At 36.8% G+C, this 23,827-nt stretch overlaps 1 protein-coding gene across 1 annotated transcript; it reads right to left on the bottom strand.

Moving 5' to 3' along the window:
- Positions 1-1,315: 1,315 nt before the first annotated feature.
- Positions 1,316-15,678, bottom strand: tmem182a (transmembrane protein 182a). The gene is made up of 5 exons (XM_041258871.1): positions 15,392-15,678; positions 12,248-12,368; positions 5,114-5,212; positions 3,740-3,877; positions 1,316-2,770 (listed from the first exon to the last, which is right to left on the bottom strand). The coding sequence occupies exons 1-5, from the start codon at positions 15,548-15,550 to the stop codon at positions 2,544-2,546; spliced, it is 744 nt and encodes a 247-aa protein (XP_041114805.1). The 5' UTR covers positions 15,551-15,678; the 3' UTR covers positions 1,316-2,543.
- Between the last annotated feature and the right edge of the window lie 8,149 nt (positions 15,679-23,827).

Here is a 23,827-nt window from a genome sequence, read left to right on the forward strand (position 1 = left end):
AAAGTAATACAAAAGTGACTACAAAAGGTTTAGAAGTGAGTAGTTTTTTGAGATTTATGATTATACTGTAAATTTACAGTATAATTGTAACACTTACTACCCAGGAACAAAAATTGTGTTACATAGTGTAATATGACCTTTCCAATCTGCCAGCCCCACCTAGTCTACATAGACCCACCAATGAGCCCAACCTAGGTTATTCTTAGCTATGACAGTTATCTTGAAGTTGGGCATGTCATAACTCGATATAACCATGGCTGGGCCTGTCATAGCAAAAAATAGCATCTGTTGGGCCCGTTGGTGGGTTAAGCTAATTACTTTTTTTCTGGTTAGCAAATATAATTGAACTTTTTTCAGTTTAAGTACTGTAGTTATTTATGTTTTTTTAAACACCACATGATACATATTAAAGAGTGAAATGTTAACAAATATTAATCATTCACTTCAAAAATTTTAATCCTGATCAAGACCTGTAAAATACAAACAGAAACCATCAAAATGAAATTAGGGGAGTAACTGAGTCAGTTTGAGAATGATACCAAACCAGTGAATGAGGAACTGGAAACGGCAAATAGTACAGCTCCGAAAGCAGACAGCACACAGTGAGGCAGAACAACTAGAACAACATTAAATGTCTTTATACATAATTCAGGGTCTGAGCACGCAAATCCATCACTTTGTACAGGACAAGTTACCTCCACAACCACTGCAGCCCAGCTGTGCTTCAAAGAGACTCCATAGCTCCCCTCCAGGAAACAAAAAACAACATCTGGCGTACTAAGAGATGACTACAGACTGCCGAAGGACACAACATAGACCCAATTTAAACTAAAAAATAAGTACATTAGTATAAATGTATTCATTTAATATGCCATGGCTCAATTGAAATATTAGATACAATTTTTTTCTTGTTAGTCATGGCCTCTGTGACATCACTAAAGGTGAAGAGGCCAAGGCTAACTAGTATGATAAATCTAATATTTTTGGGCCAGGGCATATTTTTGATATGTATATACAAGTTAAGAATTAGGAAGATGCTACTAATAGCCAGTAGCTGATAAAAACGTTTTTTTTGGGGTATTTTTTACCATAATTACCCATTTCTCTAAACTTAAGGCCAATGTTATTAATATTGTTAAGATTTCTCTTTCTTAACTGAATCTAAGAAACAGACATTTAAGCTAAATACATTAATTTAGTAAATCTTATCTTGCTGATCAAATGCTGTTCACCACACTTGAGGAAGAAAGGTGTATATTCAATAACTTACCATGTCCTTTGATAACAGCTTTTAGATCATAACTTGACAATTCAATTAGCATATTTTTCATTTATTTGATTTCATTTATACAGGACACTCCTTAGCATTTGATTTACAGGGGCATCTTGTTGACAGTGCAACATGGAAATACAGATGACCGTCATGCAAACATATTACAGGCTTTTACAAGGATACAAAAATGTCACACCGCAGGTGCTATGCAAGCCATTAATGGAAAGGATGAATAAATATTAGCTTTAAAAATTGTACTATGTATAACTGAAAAAAATATATTATTTTCCACATAAGAAAATGTAAAGTTCCTGTTAAAAACATTAGATAACATGACACAGAGACAGATGAATCAAGGTTTTTACAGTGTACCATTTTTTGGTGAAACTTTCAGTGGACCATATTTACAATACGTATGTATTTTAAATAATCTTTTAATTGATTATATACATGACGCATTATTATAACAAGACCAGGCTTTATAAAAATCAAACCCTGTTTAAAGACTGTTTTGAAAAATTAAAGGAAGTCTAATAAACTGTACTAGACTGTCTCCTTTAACATCTTGAAATATTCATCTTTCATTTAAGATCTTTCAATCATCATCTTTCAATCATTTAATCAGTCAAAACAGGCTTTAAAACAAGTCATTAGTCAGTTAACAAAAACTTATAAGCTTGTTACTAGATTTGTAATATTTATCTTAATTGACATTTAAACTGTAACTTGAATTTTGGAGATTTACCTGCAGGGTTATTTTAAATTCTAAATGTTTAAATGTGCATTACTCAAGTAGAAAAATACTTGCTAGATATAAACAAACCCAATATTTAATTTAAGGTATTTTAGGCATTTTTAGCAAGGGTATTTTGTACCTTTGGTAAAAATTAATCATTTACACATTGAAGTAAACCTCCAGAACACAATTCAGTAAAAGAATGTATAAACAAATTCAACTGATTAAAACATGTTTAATATATTTTTATCTTAGACTTGTCCATTTGTGTTTCATGAATTATGGTCTCAAAATTCCAGACCATAGTAAGTAAAAGGAATATAATGAATCCAATCATTCTAGACGCATGAATAAAAATACAGCTAGGTGCTGGTGTACAGTATGAAAAGAAACTTTGGAAAATTTACTGTAATTAACAATGACTTCTGTAACAATGCTCTTGGCAAAATGTAAATGAATGAAATCTAACAGTCTATTTTACACGATATACATCCGCAGTTTTGTCATCCATACACTGCTTCCGGAGCATCCTTGTTAGTTGTAGTGCATCTGAACAGTACGTCCTATTAACAGGAAAAGCATTCCAGCCAGTAAAGAAAAGAATATCCCCACAGGAGCCAGCATGAAGGACCAGCCATATCTAATGTTGATTTGAAAGTCCGGACAGAGTGCTGTTTTTTGTTGCTGTTTGTATTCAGTCATTGTGTTTAATACTTGGACCCAGATGACATACATGACAACTACTGCTAAGAAGAACACACCTGCAAAAAACACACAAGGTCATGTCAGTACTGTATATCCCATGTCATGTGTAACTACGTCATGCAGACAACTGTGTTGGCACTGATGAAGGCACTAGCGGAAACGTTTGTCTACTTGACTTACAAGGATGAGCATTTCCAGTTTTAAGGAATTCATCTGGATTGCATAAGCCACTTCTTATGGTTATTTCTGGGATAACCTCATTGAGGTTGTTGGTGTATCACTTTTTGCTTATATCAACTGACTGGATCATTGTCTTTCTCTAACACTTTTTATACAGTCACAGTAGCCAAAACATTTAGTCATTAGAACAGAAATACAGCATTGAAAGTGAAGTCTGCATCCAGTTAGTAATTCAACTTCTTTATCACTGCAAACATATTGCAGCTTCCCAACATACTGAGCGATCAATGGCAGCATTTCAAACATGTTTGTGCAGGTGTTTATATACGTTTTGAATATCACCCAATTTATTAAAACAAAGAGAAGTCTCCTATTATTTTAAACAGTAATATATTATACTGAAACATGAATTAAATGTCATTTTTTAAAATAAATGGATTATTATAGGATTTTATGGGAAACCACCAAGCAAAAGATCATAAAACAATTCCTAAAACACATTAAAAAAAATATATAGTTGCTATATAGTGTTCTTGGAGTCGATTTTAAACTGCTACAGCTCAGTGAAGGCATGTTGGCTACCGTGAGCATAAATTACAAAGCAGTTTTACTGCTGAACCTTCAGTAAACAAAAATTGCATATAATGTAAGGAAAATATGGATGACACCCTAGATAGATATACTGGTACTGTACAATTAGGTATATTTTACAGTACAACTAGATCTACATTAAAATACAATCAGAATATATAGTTGCATACTGTACATGTATACACACACACACACACACACACACACACACACACACATATGTTCTGGATGAATAGCTATAAACAGCAACTTACTAGCAATTAGAAACAGTCCTCCCCCTGCTTTGTAAAGTTTATGACTGGCAAAGGGAGCTGCACAGATGATTATGAAGCCTGCCATCACAACAGCGGCTACTCCGACAAGCATGAACACACTCCAGAACCCGCGGTAGACTAAAAATAAAAATAGCAGAGATACAGTCTGGGTCAAAAATTACATCTTTGTTGAAAAATGTAATTTTATATTCTAAACAACAACACAATAATAATAATAATAATAATAATAATAATAATAATAATAATAATAATAATAATAATAATATAGTGTTTAGGATATACAATAGAGTGTCAATTATTCAAACTCATAGGTACCGATACTAGTCTGCAGAATCAATTTGTATGGAAAATTGAACAGATATTAATAACAATTACTATAACATAAAAATATAAAGTTAACGTCCACGTTAATATCGTACTTAGTACACCAGTACTTACTGATGATGTATAGCTAGTAACCTATTCTATCACATTAAGAATACAAAATTACAAAGCTTTACAAATCATTAAATTAATGCAAGTCAGTAAAACTTTAACACAGTTAAGGTCATGAAGTACTGTAATTAAACGTATCATTTACAAAACTTTGAAAATCAAAGAATACAATTCAATACAACTTCAGGAATCATTAAACTTCAAAAATTCAGTAAAATGTTTTTATACTTTGATAATTGCTGTTAAGGCATTGTAATAACGTGCAATTGAAATAAATACAATAAAAATGCATAGCTGCTCAATAACATAGACAGGATCTCCAGCCCTTACTGACGAAATAGAAGAAAAATCAACAATGAGGTGACTGTTTTAATTTGCTTAACTGCAACAATTTAAAGCACACAATGCTCCATCTAAGGCTTTGGTGGTCTGAATAAGTCTGTACTTTCATTTGCCTCAGTCTGCTGGTTGTTTTTTTGCCAGCTAAATCTCGTAGCCGTTTTAGCAGCAGAAGTTGTGTGAGTAATACACCACACGTAATTCATCACGTGATTACAGGTGCGTTCAGTTGATTAGACAGTACGGTTGATCAAAGATCAGATAATTGACTCTCTATTGTAGTAAGTTTGCAGAATACCCATACTATAACAGCAGAGAAAACAAAAACATAATGAAAAAATAATAGGACTAAAGTAAAAAAAAATCCTGAAGCACACCTTTCATGTTTCCTGTTTTCTACTCAAACATATTCTTTTTTTGTTATTTCTTTGGAAAATGTGGCAACTGTTTAAGCTAATAAAACAGAAATGTAGACACCCCTGTTTTATATAAAGTGTGGCTGGATAAAAAGTCTGCACACGTCTTCTGTTGTTGCCCAAGTAATTGTAGGTAACTGTATCTTATGTCGAGCACACTTACTGACTGCAGTGTCATAGGAAGTGGAGTTGTGAACCGGGGTTGTTACCGGGAACGGAAACAGGTATGAGTGCATACACAACTTGGAAGGTGGCTGGTTGGCTAAAGGAAAAAGGAAGGGGAAAAAAAGGAAATAGCTAAATACATACAGTAAAATGGATGATATATCTGACTAGTACATCTGAATATTCATTGCATTGTCATTTAGTGTAAAGGAGTGATAACTAAGGCTTTAAAATAACATTTCTTATAGCATCAGGAGGGTCATTTTAGCATTAGGTTGCCTTTTGAGTCCCAAGAGCATATCTGGGATAAAAAGACTGATTTTACTCAAACTAATTGATGTATCATAAGGTATTATGTAATTCATATTCACATGCTGTAGAAAAAAATACACTATAAACCGTTTAAAGTGAAAAACGTGCTTATTTTTAAGCAAAATGCAACATTCAGCAATGTCCCTATTCATCTTTTTACTAAATCACTTCTAAACTTTACATTTACACAATCAATATAAATATATTAACAAATAATGATGATATTTAATACTGTCCTTAAATCCACTGTCAACCCTGTTACTTGCAAAACAACAAATTAGTATACAAATAACATGGTCTTCAGCATGTGACCTTATCATCAAGGAAGAAAACATCTGCAAGCATTTTTAAAGCTAACTTATGTTTAGAACTCATTTTCATTAAAATGTTTTCTATTAGGGTTTTACAATGCTGTTATGTGCACTGTTAACATTGTAAAGTTATTGTTCTACATCAACGCTGATGGTAAAACCTCCCATAGTCTTTTACATGTTAAAAATAATAAGTTGTTATTAAAATTAACACTAATTAACTAATTAAAAAAACTAATTAAAAACACATATGTTGTTAATTGTACTGTAGCATCTTTGTTGTATAGCATTTGCAAAGTCAAATAACATTAAATGTTACTACACCTTTTATATATGTGAACGTGTTATAAATGAACAAAATAGCCATTGCACTGATTGTCCAGTCATTTTTATTACTTGCAAATATACTACTCCACAATATCTTATTTTATGTTTTGCAATAACCTACTGTAACTTGCTTTGTTGATTGACAAAAGGGAAGAGAACAGTCCACCCCAAATATGTTGCGGAAATTATGCTAATATCTAACACTTTTTCATACAAAATGTAAGTACTTCAAAGTGCGGTTTGTAGATTCTGCAATATTATTTAAACTAAAAAGGGAGTTCTTTGACAACATTTATTTTATGTTTCAACCCCTGCATTTAGGGACGTAGTATGTCTAGAAATGTTTGATTTCAAATTTAAATAGCTTGAACACTTTGTTATCTATATGTCTGTAACATTGTTGACGCAAAATATAGTTTAGACAGGATTTTATGGCTTGTTTGTCGCAGGTTTTCTGTTGTTAAGCTCAACAAAAAGTCTTTTTTTGGAATGTTTTAAATGTTGTTTTTTAATGTTGTAGCGACACGTGGGGAGGTGTAACACTATATTCTTTTTTGAAACCCCATACTTACTCTTTAACAGGCTGTATGGTTTATAACAAAACACCTTACTTACACATTCTTGCTATATCATTTTCAACACAATTGCAACTTTTTTATTCACATCTTTGGTGATAAATACATGTTGACCAGAAGCTATTACAGTGAAACCTGTAATATGCTTTAAAATGGTTAATATGACATTCTAAAATCAGAAACAATTACAGTACTATTTTAATACATATGTACACCTTTGTAATGTAATATAAAACGTCAGGTATACACACCAGATATTCTTTGGCATTCATAGGTTACCAGGAGGCTGTTCAGATAACAGTGAATTGAAAATTGAAAAACTGTTTATTTTTATATATATTGTTTATTTTCTTTTGGGGGCGTGAAACAAGGAAATCCATTCAGTTATAGATGTATACATTTAATATTTGTTCTACAATACAAATGTGATTGGTACTCAGCAGGGAGTACCAGGGATCCCCACCAGGGATAGGAAAACCACATCGCTTTAATGTATCTTTTAGAGTATCTTTCCAACGAAGCAGAGCACGACCCTTTGAACAGTTGCCTTGTTCGCCTATCATGATCTGCTTTGGAATGCAATCGTCTGGCATCCTCATTGCGTGCCCTACCCTGCCCTGCCCATCGCAGCTGGTGTTGCCTCAGCAGTATTTCAGTGTCCACCATGCTCGCCCCGTCCAGTACCTCATCGTTGTTTAATCCCCCAGTGTAGTGGTTGTTGAATCTTGTTGAATCTTGCGTAGCTTCCTAATCTGATGCCTGTAAATGGCCCAGATCTCTGACACATATAATAATGCAAAGATAACCACTGCCAAATAAACTTCTACCTTAGTTTGGGAAGTGACCAAATGCTGAGAAGGCACTATAGATGTGGTTATCCAGTGCAGGCATCAAGAGAGGGTCATGATCATTCAGTAAGAAGACACTGAGTGAAAGATTATAGCAAATGCAACCCTAAACATACATAGGAGGCTAGCATTAAATAATAAAATAAAAGCTTGGTGAAGATTGGTACAAAATCAAGGCAGTTGTCATTTTCACAATGTAGCATGTGACAGACAGACCATTCAATTAAATGTATAATGTATATTATAGTAATACGTAGCTCAAGCCATACTAGATACTGCATAGAACACTGATTTTAACATATATTAACATTAATATATATTAATTTTAATATATATTAACATATATGTAACATATATTTATTATACTGCTGGAACAAACATGGTATTTTCATGTTCAGATATATGTTCAGGATTCAGAAATGTAATTTCTAAAAAAAAAAAAAAACAAAATTATTAGGGACGGTATACGTCTGCAGACATCACCGTTTGGCAGCAGTGTTGCGTGCACACTTTTATCTGGACAATCTTTATTGACAGTTATCCTCACATAGGGAATTAGGAGTGTGTGTATATATATATATATATATATATATATATATATATATATATATATATATATATATATATATATATATATGATATATATATACCATCATTCTCTACTGATTGTATGATATGGTATTTAAATGCATAATTCATTTAATTTGTTTTGCTCCGTTGTACTCATAAAATTTATAGTAAGGTACAGTACACACCTGTAACTTTTATGTTCAACTGTACGGTATTGTATTACAATAACTTAGTTTAGTACAGTATTTTGGGTTACTTGTAATAAAATATATAAAAAATAAGTTACAAGTGCCGGCTGTTATATACCAGAGAGCAGTGTTGTTTGCTTTGAGCATATAACGTATTTCAAGTTGGTTTATTTTTCTGAACTTGTTCAGTATTTTAAGTTACTTATAATAAAATATAAGGGAAAAATAAAGTAATGAATCTGATCAAAACGAGTCATATATACATTTACACGTACATATAGACCTATTGTCATTGTATCCCATTGTATTCCCTTCACTACGGTTATGTGCATGACCTCACACCGCTCCCAAGCCCATCCAATTATGCAGAATCAACTGTGTGTGTGTGTGTATATATATATAAGGAGGTGCATTGTCCAAAGAATACAGTGCAGTGCATATCCAGGGTAACAGAGATTATAAGAGAAGTCAGGACTATATTTTTTCACAGGCACTGCACTGGGTATTAGAAAAATAGGGACCATCCCCTGGGGGTGATAATGAGGGACACCCGCCTTATATTTAATGAACCCAAGTACTGTGCACACGTTGTCTGCGTTAAGGCTGAGTCGTGAAAGAAAGCCGAACTAACATCACGTAGGACGTACTGTGTGTTTATATTTGAGAAGTATAGGTTTTACGACCGGTAAACAGCTTAGCCATCCGGTATAGTTACAGGAAACAAAAAGTTTAGTTTAGCGCTCCTGCAAGGGGTTAGGATTTTGTTTGTTACTTTTGCACTGCCCTGTCTCATTTCATTTAATTTCTATGGCATTGTCTTTATATTTACACCAAAGAAAATCAAGTTGGAAAAGATGTCAACCCAACTCCAATTTGTCTCAATTTATATATTATATATATATATATATATATATATATATATATATATATATATATATATATATATATATATATACACACACACACACAGTTGTAGTCAAAAGTTTACATACCCAAATGGAAATGTATCAAAAACAAGGAATTTTAGGAAAAATCTTTTGTAGCAAGTTTTGTTTTTGTGGAAGGTGCTAGAAATTTCATTATGATAAATCAGAACATAATTCTAGAAATGTCTGGAAAATGCTAGATTGTAGGTGAACATTCTTAGAGAGTATAAAAGGGTTAGGCATAGGAGGATTGCTGTCATTACCAATAAGTCAATTAGGGAAAAAGTAAAGAGCTATCTGAAGACCATAGGCAGAAAAATGACTTACTGTCATAAAGCTGGAGAAGGATACAAGAAGATTTCCAAGCATTTGAATATCCCAATTTCAACTATTTTTTTTTATTATCAAGAAGTACAAGACTCATGGTACTATCACAACACTCCCTCTGTCTGGAAGAAAGAAGGTTCTTTCACCAAGAACAAGTAGAAAAATTGTGAGGAAGGTTAACAACAATCCAAGATTGACTGCCAAAGATATTCAAAGTGAACTGGCTGCAAGTGGGACTGGGGTTTCCATTTCAACCACAGGTTGAGTATTGCATAGTGAAGGTCGCAATGGTCGCAGGCCAAGGAAAAAGCCGCTCTTAGGAAAATGTCAAAAGGACAAATCGCTTAAAGTTTGCAAAATGGCATTTGAATGATGGATATGAGTTCAAAGGTTTTGTGGAGTGATGAAACAAAAATCGAGCTATTTGGTCACGCTGATAGTCATTACGTTTGGAGAAAGTCTGGTGAGGTGTACAAAGAAAAGAACACCATACCTACATCAAGCATGGAGGTGGTAATATCATTCAACGGTCTGTTTTTCCTCTAATGGCACAGGAAATTTAGTTCCAATACATGGTAAAATGGATCCCATAGCATACCAAAAGATATTGCCAAATCATCTAAAACACTCTGCTACAAAACTTGGTTTGAAGTGCAACCGGATGTTCCAACACAACAACAATCTAAAGCACACATCAAAATGGACCTCAGAATAATTTAAGAAGAATAATACCTAGTTTTGGAATGGCCTAGTCAAAATCCCAATCTAAATCCGATTGAGAATATTTGGTATGAGTTGTGAGTTGAAGAAGTCCTCAGAATTAAAATGAACTGGAACAATTTTGCGGCGGCCATCTTGTTTTATAAAACATAACCATTTTGACATATTTGTATTCCATTGTTACTGGGACAATAACTACCATGTTTGGAGTTTGTTGGTGAAACGGTGTTCAATAGCAGCAGTTTGCTGTTAAGGGAGTGTTTCGATAAGATTTGTGGCAGCCATTTTGACATTCAAATTTATCGCAGAAACTTCTGCTTCACAAACTTGATGCAAGTTTGGATGCTGATGATATATGCCAGTTGTCAGATCAATCGCTTCACCGGTTCCCAAGAAGATGATTTCAAAATGTTTCTAAAAAATGCATCAAACAGCCATTTTCGTTTCCGGTCAACACAATTTTTTAAAAGTCAGTTATATTGATACAGTATCAGGGAAGATGCTTGTGAAGTTTGGAGTTAGTCAAGTAAATCATTTATCAACTGACGTAGGTTTAAATTTCAAATGTAAACGTATAAGTGGTGGCCATCTTGTTTTATAAAACATCACCATTTTCATATATTTGTATCCCATTGTTAATGGAACGATAACTACCAAGTTAAGGGCGCGTTTCGATAAGATTTGTGGCAGCCATTTCGACATTAAATTTTATCACAGCAACTTCTGCTTCGCAAACTTGATACGGGTTTAGATGCTGATGATATGCCAAGTTTCAGATCAATCGCTTCACCGGTTCCCAAAAAGAAAATTTCGAAGGGTTTTATTGAAAAATGCATCACAGCGTCATTTGCAAGGGAGCAGAAGCAACATTTTTTCAGCATCAGACAGCCAGAGTATCCAGCTTGTTATCTGCCAAGTCAGAACCTGATCAGTCACACAGCTTCGAAGCAGCAGCAGTTTAAAGTTTTGGGAAGAAAAAAAAATAATAATAATAATAATAAATAAAATAAAAACTTTAACAATAACAATAGGCTTCCCAGCCTTTGGCTGGGAAGCCTAATAACTACATTCTCCTAGAATTATTAGGTCTATTATATAAACATATGTAAGCCATTTTTTTTTAAATGGCTATTGTATATAAACCTGCAAAACAAATATTGGAAATGCTGTACAGAAAATTTAGACATTAAAATAATTAATTAATTTATCACAAAAGCTCTTCATTGCTTTTTCTTGCAAGTTTTTAATCTTAGTTTCATTTTTAAAAAGTTGCCTTACAAATCTACAGTAATGAGCCATATTCAAAAAGTGATTATGGTACATATGGCATATATAGTGTCACCACCAACCCTCTGAAGACTTGGCAGGTATGCATGATGTTAAATAAAATATCTAAATTATTTTCATATAGGTTTTTTAATATCTCAATCATAAAATGCTAGGTGATGCAAAAGTTTTGGCCATAGCTACAATACATAAAATTCTAAGTGTGACATACATGCTCACTTATGGGCAACCTCTCTATATTATTTTTGCCAGGGATATGCATCCTCAATGAGAAAAAGCAATATTATGTTCATTCTCATTTCTCAAAGCACCAAAGATAATGTCTATAAGCACTAAAAAAAAAACGTCCTTAAAAACAGTCCTTAAAACATTCCTTAAAATAGTTCTTCAAGTTTTGTGTCTAGGACCTAGTCACAAAACTTGATTGAGTTTATTAAGAAATGTTTGAATAAGTTGAACAATGTTGACTGTGGTGCCATAAACTCAAGAAGTTAGTAGTTTAATCAGGTTTAACAATGAAAAAAAAACATGATGTAACAGTGGAAGTGATTCCACAGAATATTTCACATTGTGTGCCACCTTTACTTCAAATTAACTTTCTCCTTAAAGCAGAACTACACAATAGTCATGTATGTGGCCTTTTTTGTTTTGATCGAAGGTGAAATATTTTTATTGGAATATTTCAGAATTTTGCTACCTACGTTTTAGATAGTTATAGTAAATGAAGTGCAATTTACTTACTGAACCAAAACTTCCATATATTGTCCTCTGCAAGTTTCCCACCAAACCAGCACCTCCAGAAGAAGCCCTCATGATGATAAGTGGTATCTGTTTTCTTTGGAGATGTGACCATATCGCCACGCTAAAAAAACAAACAAACAAACAAAAAAACAGCAATTGGTTATATCTATTAATTACCTGTTGTGTACTTGTGTTTGTTATATAGTAAAATGTATTTTCATTTTAAAACATGATGGCACTGAGTTTTGGGTTCTGTTTAACCCTTTGCGGTCCGATGTCTGACCAAATCTGACATTACAGATGCGGATTTGAGAAATATGCACAGTCCCTTCACCACAGACATAACATGGACATAAACAAAAAAGACAGCTGCTTTTCCATCCAGCTCTCAAAGAAAATCACGGACATTTGCCAAGCTTTTTGCAATGTTATAGTAATAAAATAGTAACTTAGACAGTATTATTGAGGAGTTTGGTGATAAAATGAGTGATCAGGAGGTGATTTATCAGTATGCACTACTATGAAGAGATATGTAATAAATACAGCGAACAAGGAGTGGGGCAGGGCTGGAGATGCAGTACTGAGTGTACTGTTGCTATGCAGTGCTTTTTAAACCTGTTTACTGTGAATAAAATTACTTTTAAACAGCGTGTGTAAAATAAACAGCTTGTATGAAAAAAAATTGGACATGACGCGCCTCACAGACGTTGAATAAATGGACCACTAAAGGTTAAAACAGGTGTTAAGGACCCAAAGTCGACCCCACTATGACTCTGGTCATTCAGCCACTGCAACTCATTCCCCTCGCTTTCTGGGACCAGGTGTCGATTATAGAGACCATTAACACATCCACCCTAAATCTCCAACCTGGTTATAGCAAAGAAAAAGTCTGGGGGATTCCAAATTGTGTGGCCGTTCTTGCTGTGAACAAGGTCATCATTCCCGACTAATATCTTGGGTCATTTGGGCATTATTAAGCTTAAGCAACATCGCCGGGACCTGGTGTGGTCACCTGGCATTGATCAAGATATCGAATTACTGGTCAAGGACTGTACAGCTTGTTTGGTCAGTGGAAAATCTGGACACCCTGTCCCACCACCATTGCAGCCAGTTGCCTGAGAATACCTGCAACTGGAAATTTGTAGTAAAATTCATGGTGTGCCCCATCATCAACGCTATCTGGTGGTCCCATGTGATCTGCATTCTAAATGGCCTGAGGTCATTCCCATGGGGTCAGCCACCTCTCAGACCATAATCCACATACTGGGCACACTGATTGCCCACTGGGGGGTTGCCACGGGTCATTACCACAGACAATGGCGCACAGTTAATTTTGGCTGAGTTCTTCACTTTCCTCAGTGACAATGGGATTAAACACATCTGTTCAGTGGTCTACCACCCCCAAGCTAAGGAAGGGGTAGAAAAGTTTAATCCAACCCTCAAGAACAGTATTCGAGCACATCTAACTTAAGATTGTGCATTCCAAACAGCCCTACTACTGACATTTATGCACTGCAGGGCAAACTGTCACTGTTAATGACAGGACATGAGCTACAACTGCCATTGGACAGGCTACAACCACCAGGGACTTGCTCTTCCTCACCTGCTGCCCGCATTGCCGTCCAACAGAGCCAACAGCGCATGAAACACAGGTTCGACAAAGTGTACAGAACAGTTCCTGGACTGGGGTCAAAGTTAAGCGACCTCAGCGAGGCAACAAGATGCAATCCTTTTGGTCCTCCCTACTTCGTGTCAGCCGACGGCTTGGACCAGCAACCTTTTAGCTCCAAGACGGGTCTCGTGGGCATGCCAGCAGGCTGAGGAAAGTGTCGTCACCTGAAATCCAGCTAGTGAAGGCATTCAGCCAACTGGGAGCCTCTTTCTGCCCCACCAAGGCAGGCATTGAATCAGTCTCAAAGTATGTCAGCGCCCTGGCCACCTTCGGGACTTTGTGACTTCATTCCACACCTGAACTTGGTGGGAAGGGTGGGAAAATGTTATGTTCTGTTATGACCGTTATGACTGTTATGTCTGCAATTAGATCAATGCTGTTCTGGTTGCTAAGTTACATGTTGCCTGATGTTGTGGAGTGTTGTGTCATTCTTGCTGTTGCCGGGATACATGATGCTGTAAGTGAGTGAGTGGTGTTTTTTATGACAGGGACACCATCTTAAGTATTATAGTACGTAGCCGTGGTTAATCTACAACAACACACTATAACAGTGTGTTCAATTGAATGGAGATAGAAAAAAAGGTATTAGAGATAGATTATTTTTCACAATGTCATACTGTTTAAATAAAAGCTTTGGATTAAACCCAAGTGTCTTTATTAAACCTGTAACATGAGCAGCTATGTGGCAGCCCAACTTGCGTGTAAAGATAATGACAACACTACCGACAACCTGCCTAGAGTTACTGGTTTAGATTTACTTCTAGGATGAGTCAAGCCAGCTGACTAAAAGCAGCTGGGCCATTCCATGTCATGTGGACCTTAGGTGGTGGCTTCATTTTTTTGAAAAAATCTTTGTTTGTAACTCTATGCTCCCCTTACCCTTATATTTCAGGGGCTGTTGGCATATCTCACAAATTTGATTTATCTGTTTTTCATGAACCCCTTGTGCCACCAAACAATTTCAGAAATTTGGAACACTAACTCACTGTCTATATTTATTTTTAGAGAAACTAGTGGACTATATATTTTACTTGTAACAATGGCCAGTAACCACATTTTGGGTACTAGCTTTCTACATTAAAATAGTTATACTAGTGCCTGCTATATATATTTTTAAAGTTGAAAATGCATTTCATCAACTCCAAACATATAACTTCATATGGTATACCAAACTTGATTTGCCCCAGGAGTATACAAGCAAGTAATACCAAAGACCATTTTTAGTTAATCAGACTGGAAACAATACCCTAGAAAAGTCTTGACTTGTTTAATTTAGTAAGGTTAAAGCGTGACATTGTAATCTTTCTTTTTGTATCATATGTTAATTAAACTCTTAATTTTATTCACACTGCATATCCCTTGAACTTAATACTGAGAAGCGGAAAAATATTTTTTGTTTATATTATATAACATATTACACTGAAGCAAAACCAAAAAAAATATGTCCATATTTAGCACACATAAAAACAAACCTCAAGTGGAACAGCATTTACGGTTTTGCTTCCATTGTTTTCTGGTGAACATGTTTCAGTAGCCAAAAGCCAATAATCCGTTCCAAAAGACAGCAAGAAGAACACAGCTCCCAAAGCACCAAAGAAGCCGGCAAAGAACAGGGCAACGCTTAGCTTCATGACTATTGGGTTTGTTCTCCACAGTTACTATTTGCTTAGTTCCTTCAGTTAGAGGTACTTCTTGGTTCCTTCTGGTTGAACTTTCTGATGCCTCTCCTGAATTGACAGACTCTAACTGCCAAATGTAACTGTCCATCTATTTTGGGATATTGATTGAAGATACTTTCTGCTGAGAGGCGCGGCCAAGCAAAAATAACTGGCAACTGACCTTTACTGCTAGCATCAGGAGGGGTGGCATGAATCTTTATATCCTCATTAAAGTCACAGGCACTGTAGGTCTATGTAAAAGGCGAGGGTATTTTGAAAAAAACATATTCCTTTATATGAACTCATGAAAATTTAATTGTAAGGTATCAAATTAGTTATTTGAACACTTTTTAAAGTTTGCTTTCATTTGATAATGAAGAAGTCATGTCTTGAAAAAATTCTAAAATATCAAACTGTACTTCAAAACTTTACTATCAAAACAGACAAACATCTTTGAAAGTGATTTTGTTAACAAAGGGCCACTGTCTCATCTTAGCTATTTCCATTTCTAAGCACCCTAAAAGACAATTTCCTTACGGGTAAAGTTAGTTTATTTAGAACCGTAACGTAAAAATACTGTTTTCAGCACAGCCTTAAAATATTCTTGTAAAATATTGAAACAGAAAGTTTGAAAAGCATAATAATTAAACTTTGAACAAAATATAGCCTTATACTAAGCAGCTTAGCCTTGTCATAAAGGTGGTACATTTTACAAGTGTTAATGAAAAAAACAGAATAAACACTGTGTAGAAAAATTGTTATTAACTGTGGCATGCATTCCTGCAAACACTCCTTCAGTCTTCACATAGAAGGAAGACATTGTTTTCACATTTTATGATTTTGTAAAAAATATTAAATATTTAAAAGAAACCTAACCCTGGTTCCCTGAAAGAGAAGACGACCACAAACCAATACTTTTGGGGTATGCCTACCTTAGGCAGGTAGTCACTAAGCATTTTATGTCAGAGCTGCCGATAGGCTCTTCCATGGAATGACGTCCTCAGTCTCACCTGCCAAAGGAATAAGTAGCCCTCTTTTGCATGGAACCCACGAATGCGAGTGATGTGACCTTGCAAGGTTTGGTGGTTGTCTTCTCTTTCAGGGTGCCAGGGTTACGGTAAGTAACCTAACAGTCCCTTTCATTTCGAAGACGACCGCTAACCAATACTTTTGGGAAAGTATATCGGAGCCGCTGCGAGGAAGCGTGAGTGGACAGCATATGAGGGACACCTCGCTACTGCCAACTAGTGTTGGTGGTGTGTGCGTACAACCTCAAGGACCCTTGTGCCTAATAAAGGCTTAGAGGTGCTCACCGAGGCACCGAAAGTGCCGGGGGGCAGCTAATGCAGCGGTGCCTATCCTAACTGTGTAGTAATCAACCTGGTCAACGTGCAGCACGCACCAGGGGAGATATACATGCTGAAGCCGCGTCGGGGAAGAGCACCGAGGCACTATGTGTGCCGAGGCACTGAAGCACCAAGCACCAGGTGCACCGAGTACAGACAAAACATGGCTGACTGTCCTTTTTTTGCCTAAACTGCGTGAACGACAGCCGGCAGAGTCACTTAATGACAGAGCGGCAAGCCAAGCCCCAGCAGTGGAACAATGAAAAAAACACTCAAAATGTAACCGCTGATTCCACGAACGTGGTAAGCCAGCTCTCAGTACGAATGCAAAGGAAATGCAGTTAACTCAAAAAACACACTCTGGTAAGCATACCTTACCAGAGGTGAGAGGCAAAAGAGGAAGTGAGCTCCTCGGAGTGACTACTTTACAATATATATATATATATATATATATATATATATATATATATATATATATATATATATATATATAGGGAGAGGGACAGATTCCTCCCTGTCTAAAACAGGTGGAAATGTACGTTTTGTTTAAAGTTAGTTCTGTTGATTTGGTAATTGGTAATTGTTTAATTGTTAATTATCCCCTGCATCTGGTTGTCATTGTAAATTAGAACCAGGTGCAGGGTATTTAAAGAAAGCAGCCAGTCTGTTCAGGGCTGCTGGTGTGTGAGGAGACCTGTTGAGGGTTATTTCAACCAAAAAAAAAAAGTAGTGTGAAAAAGCCTTTTTTTGGGTGTACTGTTTTGTCAGGGTGTGTTACAGGTAAACAGCTTAGCTGTCCTGTGTTAGTGAGGTTCCTGTGTGTAGTAGTTAGAGTTCAAGAAAGAGCTAGGTGTTTGTTTTGTTTATTTCTGTTTTTGTTTATTAAAAGTGCATGTAAGCACTTGAAAAATCAATTTGTGTGTCCTGGATCCTGAATTAAAGGGGCAACGAACCTTGAGAGTTACAGAATTTATATTATATATATATATATATATATATATATATATATATATATATATATATATATATATATATATATATATATATACTGAGTGTACAAAACATTAGGAACAAACACATTCCTAATATTTAGTTGCACCCCCTTTTGTCTTCAGAACAGCCTCGACTCTACAAGGTGTCGAAAGCGTTCCACAGGGATGCTGGCCCATGTTGACTCCAATGCTTCACACAATTGTGTCAAGTTGGCTGGTAGTGGATCTCTACTCTGCATAGCTCGTTCCATCTCATTCCACAGATGCTCAATTAGATTGAGATCTGGTGAATGGACAGGCCACTCCAGTAAGCTGAATTCACTGTCATGTTCGTGAAACCATTCCTGGACAATCCTAGTCTTGTGGCATGGGTCATTATCCTGCTGAAAAAATTCATTAGCAGATGCCGTGCTGCCATGAAGGGATGCACCTGATTGGCAATGATGTTCAGATATCCTGTGGCATTCAAACATTGCTCCACTTTTATCAAGGGGCCCAATGTGTGCCATGAAAACACACCCCACACCATTTTACCACCACCACCAGCCTGCGATGTTGATGCAATGCAGCCTGCATGATGGATGCATGTACTCATGTGGTTTTCTCCATACCCTAGTCCTCCCATCAGCGTGAAACAGGAGTACCCAGGATTCATCAGACCAGGCAATGTTTTTCCAATCCTCCAGTGTCCAGTGTTTTCATTCCTTAGCCCACTGCAACCGCAGTTTCTTGTGTTTTGCTGAAAGAAGTGGAAGTCTGTTAGGTCATTGGCTGCCATACCCCATTTGTGTCAAGGTACGACGAGTTGTGCATTCTTTTATGGGTTTTATGGCACCAATGTTGTACTGGACTGTCAGTTGACTAACTGTAGCCCGTCTGTTACTCTGCACAATTTGTGTCAGCCTCCTTTGGCCTCTTTAATCAATGAGCTGTTTTTGACCACTGGCCTGCCGTTGGCTGGATGTCCTTTGGGTGGTGGACACCCAAAGTCTATTTCATGGAAAGAGCAGGTGTTTCTAATGTTTTGTACACTCAGTGTATATATAGTCTGGGGATGAAATGCTTTTGGCTTCCTGGCATTAAAGGAACATTAATTCAGGCAAGCAGGCACATTTGAACAGACTAGGAAATCAGAAAATGTTGATGATAACTCAATGGGACTCTTGACCAAGAATTAAAAAATTCCAAGGTGTAATTGTTTACTAACCTTTTTTTCCTTGGAGCCCCCCCTACTTGTATCTAAGAAAAGCTGAGCCCCCCCCCCCCCCCCCCCCCGACACACACACACACACCAAAAGAATAAAGTGATTCATTCCAAATCTTTATTGGCAAAAATTTACATCAATTATAGTTTTTCTTTCCTTTTCTCTTTGGTTCGCCCTGGTTATCTTTGTGTTTAATTAACTGTAGGCCTATACACACACATTGTTACCAAAAGAATAATAATGATTCATTATCAGCGTAATAAGTGATTAACAGCAACTATACAGCTCTGTCCTAGATCTCCCTCAGACCAATTAACTGAAACGGGGCAGTAGTTCGTAGTGCTGAATGGTAGAATAACCCTTGTAGCTGCATGTTTGGCCAGTCTGGGCGCAACAGCGTGTCCTTTGACAATCCAAAACTTTTTGTATCCGTTCTCATGGAAATATTTCTTTGACACAGAATCGGCTTGAAGGTCAGCAAGCTCATCTTCACAGCCAAGGTATTCCACGTCCTCGAGACTGCAAATGTAAGGGTCCATCACCCACGATTCCTTTGATAAGTATTCGTCAACATCGGCAAAACAGGATTTAATTTCCTCCCGAAGCATGTTCATGTGCCGGGTAAACTCAATGCGTGAAGATGCAGACACTGTGCTACCAGACTGTTTCATCAGCAGTGGAAATTGTTGTAGCTCCCCTTTTGACATTTTTCCAACTCTGTACTCCAGTTTCCACACAAAAGCGTCGAGAGCGTCTTTGCACTGCATGACGTTTGATTCAGGACCCTGCATCCACTTGTTTGTCTCATTGTAGAGAGTGAATGTACCCGCTAGTTATGCCGTTTTGATCCAAAATGCATCAGTCAGCAGTTCGCACAGTGGTCGATTGTGATCTTGCAAGAATTCCTTTGTTCTTTCCTGCAGTTCCATAAAACGCACAAGCACTTGTCCACGCGACAACCTCTATGTGTTTCATCGTTTGATGTGCTTCATCCTCACACAGCTGGGCAAACAGTCTCTTGTTAGTAGGGCAAGCCTTAATGAAGTTTACAACTTTAACAACAGTTGCCAGGGTGTTACTAAGGTCTTCCGAAAGTTTTTTACTGGCCAATGCTTGGTGATGTAGCATGCAGTGGAAAATTGTGCACCCTGGGGCTTTTTTCTTCAATCGGCTGTTAAATCCTTTGTTTTTGCCCATCAGCGCTGCAGCCCCATCAGTGCAACACGCAACAATATTCTCGTAGGGCAGATTGTTGGACAAGAGATAAGAGTCCATAACTATAAAAATATCTTGGCCTGTTGTTGTTGTGGCTAGATTGGTAGACATAAGAATGTCTTGTTTCAAGTCATCACCGTCAATATATTGCACATAAACGATGAGCACGGATTCGTCTGACACTGTTGTTGTTTCATCCAACTGAATGGCAAAGGGAACATTCCTAAGCTTCTCGTGCAGCTGGTTTTGACAATCTCCAGCCATTTTATCAATTCTGTCTTTGACAGTGTTGTCAGAGAGTGGGACGGTTCTCACTTTATCCACCACCTGTGGGCCACACAGCCTCTCTACAATTTTCAGGCAGGCTGGTTTGATTAGCTGCACTCCAATATTGTGCGGCTTTTTAGCCTTGGCAATTAATAGCGAACACTCAAATGACGCCTCCATGGCTCTGTGTAAATCACTGCCTGCTCTTTCAAATGCTTTCCTGATGTCTGTGGATCTTTTCGATAGTGCCAGCTGCTTCTTCCTCTCAAAAAAATCCTGACCTTCACCAATAGTCTCCTGGTGTTTTATTTCCTGGTGTCGTTGCATTTTGCTTGGCTTCATGCTGTCATTAGCTAGCTTCTCGCCACAAATGACACATTCTGGCCGAGTCCTTTCCTGTCCTTCAATAAAACCGAAGTTAAGATAACTCTCGAGATATAGCCTTACTTTCTTTTTTGACGATGAGTCATCAGCACTTTTACATTTCTTAGACATGTTGTTTTATTCACAAAATAGTGATGCTCTGACTGCAGGAAAAACAAGCTGCTAGCTGAAACTGATTGAGCGCGGGTCATTTTTTTCGGGGAATTACCGCTTTTACGTTTCTCTGCCATTATTATTATTTTTTAGATTGGCCTTGGCATTGCAAGCATGTGATTTTTAATAACATTTTAAAATGTATTAATTTTACAATTAAATTATAGTGGAACATTTTATGCATGTTTGATCTCAAAGCAAATGAGATCACGCGCCCCCCCTGTGAACTCTGGCGCCCCCCTAAGGGGGGCGCAGACCCCAGGTTGGGAACCACAGCAGTAAGGAACTCTGTCACTGTTTTTGGAATAAGACATTCAGCTGAAGGCCCGCCTGCTTCATTAAATGTGACTAATTCCAAGAATGTCAGCAGTCTTTTCTAATTTTTTTGAGCAGGGCAAATGCCTACACAGGTCAACACCTCTGCCCTGGCTCAATGTATACTGTCCTGGCTATGTTAGATCAAAGGTTTTGAACAAATCCCTAAGCAGTATTAATACCCTTGGATCACTAAGCTTCATGTCGGCCTATTTTCTTGTGTGTTATATTTCAAGTAAATTACAGAGAAAAGTGAATGGTGTAACTACATCATATATTAGTGTGAATGGGAGAGAAGGAATATGAGCTCCAAGAGGGGCGCTAAGTGAGGTTGGTGGTACGCCTTCACTGGGACTGGCTGACTTCATGGTAGGATGGAAACGGACGTCGGCCATATTGGTGAAAGGGCATAGCTGTAGGACTGCTAAACAACTATTATGATCAGCTGTGGGGTGTGCGGTGGTTGGATAGAGAGTGGCACCATGTATTCAATAAAACTGACATTTTGATTGAAATTGCCACAGATTGGACATTCACTTCTTCCCACACCACACACATCCTGACGATTAGCAATTAATATTATCCTAGCTCAAGGATCCATATTATGTTATACAACATTATATCTAAGTGCAAAAATATTGTTTATTGTTTTGAATTGCGCACCCCATACAGCCTGCATTTTGGACAGCATCTTCTTGTTAAAAGAAAATGGCTGCTTAAGTCACAGAAGGGACTTATTGCTGCCAAATAAAAACCAGCTACAGTGCACTCCCTTTATAAGAATCACATCCACCCCAGATGATTTGATTCTTATAAGCAGTTCGATCTTAAAAGCGGTGTGACAGGATGACGGCAAGTGGTGATGTCAGGCCAGATGCCGGAAGAACAACAGACAGGTACTGCGGTTGCAAAAAGACACGTGGTGCGCCGTTTTTATTAGACAATAAAAATAAATAAAATATTTAAACAAAAAAACACTTGCTCACAGAGTACAAATAAAACAGGTAAACAAAAACAAATCACCAACACTAACCAAACCCAGGTCAGACTGGGCAATCTCCTTCACTGAACTTATATATACATTTAGTTTTAAATGAATTGCTTGCTCACTCTCGTTCCTCCTCTGAACACACCCATCCGGAACTGAGAGCATCGCAGGTTTATATACAGATGACCATCTCCCGATTAGCAACAAATTAATCACTTAATTAATTCGGTAGATGGCCACCTTCTACCGGAGTTTATTAATTATGTGTAGCCAACAGCCACACATGACCATGAGGTTTTAAAAACAAACACATGGCTCTCACCGTCATAAATACAATGAAAAAAACACACGGCGTTCGTCGACATTTATACAGATACTAGATAAATCATAATACACACAAAATAAACTGCACAGGGGCGGAGGGGGAGACCCCGTTCTAAAAATAAATAAACATTTAAATAGCAGGGCTTTCTGACTGCCCTGCTACAAGCGGCCTGTTATGATTACAAGTAGCAAAATCATGCCTCTATCATGTCAATGGTGCTCAATCACAGGGCAATACATCAAAACAATCAAAGCAAGTCCTTGTGGGTAAGTAGCTTGTTATATGATCATGATTTATGTTTACTCAAGGCTGCAGAATCCTATTTTACTACAGTATACTTGAGAAGCGATCGTCTCGTGAGGGTACCTAGTTTAACTGCTGCGCGGTGTTACGTGTAATGTCCTTTGAATTAAAATGACATTACAGTACAGTATTTTACTGTCAGGACTACCACTGCATTTAAGCACCTGTGGCTTGCTTTTTTCAGTTGTGATACAACTCTTACAGTTTTTCACTAAGAGATGTAAAGTATGATGTGCATACTTCAATGATACTGTATACACACTGCGTACATGTCTAATCATGTGAGATGTGATCAAATTCAAATTCCAAAACAGCTTTATTGGCTATACACGTCATTGCACTTGATACGGTATCATATTACATGTAGTCAGGTTGCCCTGAAATTATTCTTATAAGCAGATTGCTTGATCCTTACAAGCAGAGTATTTTAGCATGGTTAGTGTAGGAATAATTTTGTCCCAGTGGTTTTGATCACTATATGCGATTGATTCTTATATCAGTAATTCTTATAAACAGAGTGTACTGTATTTTAAATCTTTATAATGAATTATATTGATCGGCATCCTTAACATACTTATTAATACACTTATAATTATAATTTGTATAGGCAGTCTTTAAAATTTCAAAATATGTGACAAGATTCAATATCAGGTCTCTTCTCTGCACAATATAATTAATGCATTGTAATAAGCAATGATCACTATCGTGCTTGACTATGAATTTTTGGAATTTATTAAGAGAACAAGTTTCTATTCAA

The sequence above is a fragment of the Polyodon spathula genome, chromosome 9, assembly GCF_017654505.1.
Source record: "Polyodon spathula isolate WHYD16114869_AA chromosome 9, ASM1765450v1, whole genome shotgun sequence".
Lineage (NCBI taxonomy): Eukaryota > Metazoa > Chordata > Actinopteri > Acipenseriformes > Polyodontidae > Polyodon > Polyodon spathula.

What these genes read in the sequence shown, in the direction of transcription:
- tmem182a (XM_041258871.1), bottom strand. Translation starts at nt 15,550, where the DNA reads ATGAAGCTAAGCGTTGCCCTGTTCTTTGCCGGCTTCTTTGGTGCTTTG. An exon ending in TAAATGCTGTTCCACTTGAG is followed by an intron (nt 12,369 to 15,391) that starts GTTTGTTTTTAT and finishes TTGTTTTTTTAG; the next exon opens with CGTGGCGATATGGTCACATC. An exon ending in AGGACTGTTTCTAATTGCTA is followed by an intron (nt 2,771 to 3,739) that starts GTAAGTTGCTGT and finishes TGTTTTTTGCAG; the next exon opens with GTGTGTTCTTCTTAGCAGTA.